This window comes from Rattus norvegicus, chromosome 1, assembly GCF_036323735.1.
Source record: "Rattus norvegicus strain BN/NHsdMcwi chromosome 1, GRCr8, whole genome shotgun sequence".
NCBI lineage: Eukaryota > Metazoa > Chordata > Mammalia > Rodentia > Muridae > Rattus > Rattus norvegicus.
Window position 1 is genome coordinate 256,333,038 of NC_086019.1, and position 7,500 is coordinate 256,340,537.

Consider the following 7,500-nt stretch of genomic DNA (forward strand, 5'->3'; position numbering starts at 1 on the left):
ACAAAGGGATGTTTTTGGGTAGCCTTGTAGAAGCCACTTGTGGAAGAGAAACCACATTAATAAGAAAGTGTAGATGCTCTTGCCAATGGGAAATTAGAAGTTTGCTTGGTTTCAGCCATTGGGACTGGCTCTTGAGTCCCTCACAGTTGAATGGACTTTATCCCACTTGGCTTTTTTGGCCAGTACCCTGGCACACCATCAGAGGGGAAACTAATTACAAAGGAGTGTCTTAGAGGAGCGAAGAGCACTGGTAGTTTACCAGATGGGGATAATCATGGCTCTTCAAACAAACCCATGGCTAGACAGTAGCACCATTTGTCTCTTGCCTCCATAAGCTATGTGAGGGCCCACACTTCTCCAAACAAGCGTACACCCAGACACCCCTAGCTGGAGGGCTTCATTCCACACCCCTCCTGTCAGGGACCCTCTGGTTAGTCTTTGTATGTGTGTAAGCTATAGCCTTACTGCATTTAGCCCCCCGAGGGTTTTCCAAGAGCTTCCCTCAGCTCTGCAGTGTCCTGACCTCTCAGTCTTGTTTCTGGGGGATGGGAAATACATTATTTTTATGTGGGAGGAGAAGGGCATGTATGAGGGCTGGTGGGGAGGAGGATAGGGCTGTGGGGTTCCCTGGAACTGGAGGACGGGTGGTTGTGAACTACCTCACATAGTGGCTGGAAATGGAACACTGGGAGAATAGCACATGCCCTCATGTTCTTAACCACTGAGTCATCTCGCCAGCCTCTTTTTTATTTCAAGACAGGATTTCTCTTTATAGGCCCCTGGCTGTCCTGGAACTCAGAGATCTGCCTGTCTCGGCCTCCTGAGTGTTGGGATTAAAGGTGTTTGCCACCACCACCCGGCCTCTCCAGCCTCTTATGTTAAATGTTTAATTGTGTGTGTGCTTGCCACAGTGCACATGTAGAGGTCAAAGTGCAACCTTGTGGAGTGGGTCTGTCCTTCCAGTTTGACGTGGGTTCCAGGCATGAGCTCAGGGCACCAGCACATCCATCCCTTACTTGCTGAATCTCACACTCACTGGTCCACTCCATTATGTTTTTAGAGCAGGGATTTGTGAAGACAGGAATTTGAAAGCATTGGCATCTCACCTTTCCGAGGAAACAGATGTCAGTCTTTGCTGAGCATTTCTGATAATGTCTGATATGTACAGTCATCCCCGTAACACTTTTCAAATGAATCAGTGATATTAATGTAGTTTTGCCCAGGAACCGGCCCAGAGGCAAAGACTTCAAGAAAGCCAAGAACTTCCTCTTGGGAGATGCAGCAAACAGGGGTGAGGGGCGAGAAGACAGGGAAGGAATGCTGATAAAATTAGGATGTGTGGCCAGCACTTGATTGTGGAGAGAAACTGGACAGCACATATCACAGTCACATCTCTGAGGACAAGGGAATCTGAGTTGCTATAACCCAGGTAACCTGGCTGAATTTGTTTCGGGGTGATGTTAGTTTGAGCGCTCCTAGACACTCAGGAGATGGAGGCACGAGGAGGTGGAAACAGCTAGCCACAAACAAAAGTGGGACTTGTGAGAAATGTGCCAGGCACTGCCCCGGTACGAGGGACACAGGAAAAGAGAAGGAATTCTAGCCTCTGGAGCATTCTGCTGGGGAGACATGATAAACAGGGTGAGCGGGCAAACATCTGGAGTACGTTAGGCAGTCACTAGCACTGTGGCAGAACAAAGCCAAGGAGCAGAAATTGGTTTCGATCAACACAGGGCTGGGATGAGCCTCGCCGAGAAGGTGAGGGACACAGACCTTGTCACCAGGCAAGAGTACCTGGTGTGCCCAGCACAGCCAGCCAGGGCAGTGAAGGCTGAGCACAGTGCATTGAAGCGAGGCCCAGCAGAGTCTGAAGAAGACTCAGAGCCGTGGAGAGTAGGACCAGCACAGGATCTCTGTGACTGCTGTGCTGAGGGTGTGACAAAGGGGGCTGAGGACTGACATCGAGCAAGGAGGAAGAGCAGGTGATACTCAAGGAGGAAGTAGGTGCGGAAGAAGTACATTCTAGAAACATTCCGGAGGAGTCAAGACAACGTGTAGCTACAGCATATGGCTTGGGTGCAGACTGTGAGAAAGATGACTTGAGAGTCTGGGGAATGGAATGGGCATCTCCTGCATTGGGCGCGGGGCTTAAGAGCAGGGGCTGGGGTGATCCGAGCCTGGCCCTGCATCTCCTGAACAGATTTAGGGGGTGATGTCTCTCCGACCCCTAAGCAGATGCAGTATGGGGATAGATGGGTGTGAGGACGGCAGACAGGCCCATCGCATGCCGCCTGGGAAGCCTGGCAGCATGGAAATAGCATGATCCATGAGGTAAGGTCTCTAAAGAACGAGACAGCCAGAAATGCAGTCTGGGGCTGAGAGGACTCCTGAGCACTTGGGCAGACGCAGGATTAAGTAAAGTTGCAGCCAGGGAACTCGGTGTCCTGGAAGGCAAATGCAGAAGTGCTTCTTGTGGGAAATGAGGAGCTATGTCTGTGTAGACCTGCGCTGTACACATTCACTATGGGAAGACACACAGGGAGTTTTATAGCAATGGCAGGATAGCACACAATTGGCCCTGTAACTCGATTCTCCTCACACACCTCCTGGAGAACCAGCTACGTTGTCCGTCTGCGCCATCATTTTAGTGGCTGTGTAGTATTTCACTGTGTGCGTGGTTTATAGTTAACGTCTCCACATATAAAATTATTGTAGATTAGACAGGGATGGACATCTTGTACATTCATGATTTTCACACTTGTGTTTTTTTTTCTCCTCACAGAATTGCTCTGTCCAGCCCATGACCATTTATACCCCCATTCTAGGCTCCCTCCGGAAAGGTTCCACTGATCAAGATGTATTCATTCAACACGGACCAGCTGCTGGTCTGGAATAAGAATTCCATGCAGATCTTATTCACCTGAGACCCTTCCAGGCACAGGGAAGAGAAGGTGGCTGTGTCATCCTTATTAATAAGGAGTCACCAGAGGTCTGGAACAGCTCCTGGGCCCAAGGGATTTCCAGCTGAGCCATCCAGACTCAGTTACGTCAAAAGCTAGCACAGCAGACTGAGGCAGATGTGCCCTCTGCAAAATGACTGTAATTAGCTCCAAATCTTTCTCCATACTTTACTTCTGCTGGCTGGATCGGCCATTTGCTGTTGGAACAAGCCTGCTGCATAACTCAGATGTTTTCTTTACCTTGTCATTCTGAGCAAAAGCACGACTCCATCACCTGTCTGGGCATATACCAAGCTTCGTCTGGATGGTGTCGGCATCCCCTGCACACTCAGCGGCTCTTGAAAATAACACTACCAGCAGACAGCCTCTGCCATCTTCAGGGGCACCGAGGGACCACACATTTGGCTGGGCACCTCTTTGAGTGCAGGGAAGTGTTCTGAAGTAACTTTCAAGTCATAAGGAAATGAATTAAAACGCCAAGCCATGCGTCGGATTCCTTATACTCCAATGCAGACCCGCACGTCTCAGCAGCCTCACTGCTGCTGCGGAAGCCTCAGGAACCAGAGGCAGAGTCAGTTACTGCAGGTGACAATGCCCCTAATGAGCTTTCAGCACACCAGGGGAGCCTGGTGGGGATGTAAGTGGTAACCTGGTGTGAAGTTTTCAGACAGTGCAGTCTGGCATTGCCTCTCTAGTTCAGATGTGTAGGAGCCTTGACCCTGGGATGTCCCTCTATCAAGACCGGGCCCAGTCTGGATTCTGACACAGTGGTTAAACCAGCAACACTGTTTCCTCTCACTCTACTCTGAGTGACACTAAGTGCAGCCAGGGAGCTGACAGGGGAGGTTTGTGTGTGTCATGGCTGCTATCAAAGTCATCTGTCCCAGGACACAGCAAGCAGCAGGAAGTCCAGTCCTATTTTCCTGTGGCTGTATCAGACTTTATTAGGGGATTATACACAAATAAGTCTCTACAACGCCTGGGAGCAGAACCTGGGGTAAAGCTGCCTGCTGCCTCTCCGTGGCTCTGCTCAGAAGGCCGTGTAGTAGTGGTCTCCAGTACTCACAATGTCGCTCTGGTCCTCCAGGAGCTCCAGCACCTGCTGCAGCACAGCCTTGTTCAGGTCCCAGCGGAGGTTGAGGAGCACGCAGTTCAGGACGTGCATCAAGTGGCAGCCCTTCTCCACATCTACGGGCAAGGGCAGGCAGACACTAAGTGTGACCACGACGGCCAGGCCTTCCTCAGTCCCTCTCCAGGCCTCCTGAGGCAGCATGCACCACACTACGATCCAAGGTGATTCTTTTCACTCTAAGGTCTGAAGTGCACTGGTTCACACATTCACACATGCACGCCTATGCCGTGACAGCCTATGGCTCTACACGCATGCCTCCGTGACACAGCCTGTTTCTCAGAGCTCTGATCTTCAACAGTCAAGACTTCCAATCAGTCTGTATTCCCCTGACCTAATGGCTGTATGGCCCTGACAAACCCTTTTCTCTGGTACACAGTACTGAACCCTGGCTTCCCAGGAGGCCCCTGGAGACTCGAAGCAGAGTTGGTCTTTCTTAGAGATCCTGACTTGATGGGGTCGTGAGGCTAAGGGATTCTTACCGTTAGCCTGCTCCATGTTTCCTCTTCTGGCTTTCACTGGGTCATACCTACAGCAGTTGTAGCTTACAAATCTTTTACCCTTTGACCCCGAACTAAGAGCACTGGGCACCTAGTGATGAAACCTGAAGACCTTCGGGTTTCCTCCAGAGGATTATGGCATCAGGGAATCACTAACTCTAAAGTCACGGGTTAGCACCCTCTATTCCCCACCAAGCTGACTGACGTGGTCCAGAACAGAAGAACGAGTGCACTGCACTATGTTGCCGCTTTACTTTGTCTACACATCTGACACGAACAGTATCCTAAGGCACAGTGGAACCTCACCACTAAAAGCCAGGCCCTCCTCGGAGCCCCAGCCCTGGCACACGCCGGCTGAAGCTGATGTGCGTTCACATGGTAACCAAAGGGCTTGAGTGGGGAAGGCACTCAGAGAAGCAGTTTGAGCCTCATGTATTTTTGTAGCCTTGAGCAAGTCACAGCACCCGAAAGGCTCAGTTCTGTTTCCTGGTTGTGGGACAGAGAGCACTTGTGATCTTCTGAAGGCCTAAGGTCCTGGGCTAACAAAGATGAGATTGTGACCCCTAGTGGCTGTACCTACTCATTGCACTTTACATGTACTTTACACACTACCCTTTAGATGTAAAAAGGGCAGAGTGAATACACAAGAGCGTCCCTGTGCTAAAGAGCTGAAGTCTTCCAGGGAACTTATGTGCACATTTTGTTCTTAAGTTTTCTACTCATGAGAACATTGTCAGAGTCAAAAGACATCTGTAGTGTACAACTCTTTTTAGGATACTTTACTGTTGCTATACCATACGCAAACCTGAAGTCCAGGGTTGTAAACCTATAAGTCACCGGTAATAGAGAAAAGCCACTCAAAAATCCCATCTGAAACTGCTAGTTTCTGCTTCAGTATTCAGCCAAGGGGTAGAGAGCTAGAGCGAGCCTTCAGGACCCCTGGTTAGAGGTAAGGGCTACCAGTCACGGTCCCATCAGGAAAGGGAACCTCACTTTTCTCACCCCTTTCTAGCCTAAATTAGAATTCTCTCAATGGTGCTGTGAACAGCTGTTCACATCCTTCAGGTAGACACTACTATACCTGTTCTGCAACACGGCTCTCTGACGCCACATGCTGCTCATTTTTTGGACAAATACCTTAGTCCTCAGGGAGCCAACGCGGGCTTAGTGCAGACACTTCCCTTGCTGTGGTCTCTGCCCCAGTTCTTCTAAATGTCCGCCCATCACTTACTTTCTATGGAAGGTAGGAGAGGAACTAAAGGCCCAGTAGGAATGATGAAATAAAGAGGCTGAGTTCTCGTGACAACTGTGGAATGAATAGCATACGGCGACTCAGAAGTTTGAGGCCCTTTTCCACACACAAGGCAATTGCCAATGCCCACTAGAGGTCAATGCTGGGCGCGGACAATGCAGGTTATAGGCCGACCTTGAGTTTTGAGACAAGTAGAACTGTATGTTTGCAAGTGGTCTGGTGTGGAGAGGGCCTCTGAGCTCCTCTGAGCAGATCTGCACCGTCTGACTTTCAGGATCTGCATGCATTATATTCAGTGTCATGGGTTATGACAACAGAGAGACAGGTGGTCACAGCCAATGCTAAGAGAGTTCCTGTGAGGTCTTGCACCCGCACTATGTAGGGAGTATTTGAACTAGGTGATTGGCCTATAGCTTAGAGGCCTGCATGTGTTGGGAGCAGAGCACAAAGGTTCTTGAACACCCAGATCTCCAGGGAAACCACGAGGTCTCCAACGGGAGGTATGTAAAGCTTGTTCTTCCATTCAGAAATCTGGGGATTGGGGGTGATTAGCAGCCTTCTGATCTGCAGTATCTGTTGGGTCAGGACATATCAAACTCTTACAACCAGGACCAGTAATGGCCAGTGATCTAAATGACTTGTACATTACCTGTACAGCCAGGGCCTCCCCGAACCAGGACCAAAGATGCCTAATAGTCTAAATGACTGTTTCAATATCTGTGTAGCCAAGGGCTCCCCCAAACTCTCATACCAGGACCAGGGGTGGCCAGTAGCCTAAATGATCTCGACAGCCCTGTATGAGCAGGCCAGCCAGATCCTCCTGAGACCCTGAAGCTAATGCATGTGGCCCATCTCCAGAGCCCACGTGCCTCGAGTTGAGTGTCAGTGTAATTAAAGCTTGTGTACTGGGGACCTTTTCCCAAAGTATACTGGGTGTAAATACACTGGCAGTAAACCCCCGGCACCAGACTCCCCAAGGTTTGACCCAGGTTGATGATGCCAATCTGAAGCGAGTTTTCATTCTCACCTCTTCCTGGTTCACTTCCCTGCCCACCGTGACCACCGGTAGGGACCCCTCACTCACGTACAGATGGTGGCAGACCCATCCACCCTGATAGGCTCACTAGCTAGGCAGGAGCTGACCAACCAGTGCATACAAAACCTGCCACTTCTTTATTTCTTTTAAATGTCTATTGGGGTATGTGCGAGCGTATGCGCACGCCGTGGCGTGGATATGAATTTGGGAGCTGGTTCTGCTGCTGCACGGTATGTTCTAGGCTAGCTGGCCTGGCCCATAAGCTTCCTGGACAACCTTCCAGCTGCCTCCCATTTTGTTATAGGGGTGTTAGGAACACAGATGAGTGCCTCGGAACCCAACTTCTCTGTGGGTTCCAGGGATCTGAACTCTGATAATCAGGCTGCTTTCAGAGCCATCTTTGCAGGGAAACTTGTCATTCTTACTGTGCCTCTGCCACTGTGCTACAGGTCCACTTCCTCTCCTTTACAGGTGTCTGGCTACAAGCTCTGCAGTCCTAATGTGTGTCAACCTAAGAACATGGCTGAGGGGCCTGGGATTCAGTGTGGAGAAACGTGGCATTTGGGATCATTGTTCTGGCTGAGGTTCTCACAAAGCAGCAGAGAGGCTTCCTTTCAATTAAC

General features: G+C 50.2%; 1 protein-coding gene and 1 long non-coding RNA gene across 7 annotated transcripts in view; one reads left to right on the forward strand and one right to left on the reverse strand.

Moving 5' to 3' along the window:
* Positions 1–3,878: 3,878 nt before the first annotated feature.
* Positions 3,879–7,500, reverse strand: part of Stn1 (STN1 subunit of CST complex) — a 34,228-nt gene continuing 30,606 nt past the window's right edge. For 5 of the 6 annotated variants that reach the window (XM_017589043.3, XM_006231474.5, XM_039109088.2 and 2 more), the window contains one exon: positions 3,879–4,148. In XM_017589043.3, coding sequence (XP_017444532.1) covers positions 3,991–4,148 — 158 coding nt within the window. In that variant the 3' untranslated portion in view covers positions 3,879–3,990. 6 annotated transcript variants of the gene reach the window in all.
* LOC134485242 (uncharacterized) lies at positions 4,612–7,499 on the forward strand. Its single transcript, XR_010063271.1, has 2 exons — positions 4,612–6,341; positions 7,349–7,499. It is a non-coding gene; the product is annotated as an uncharacterized LOC134485242 (long non-coding RNA).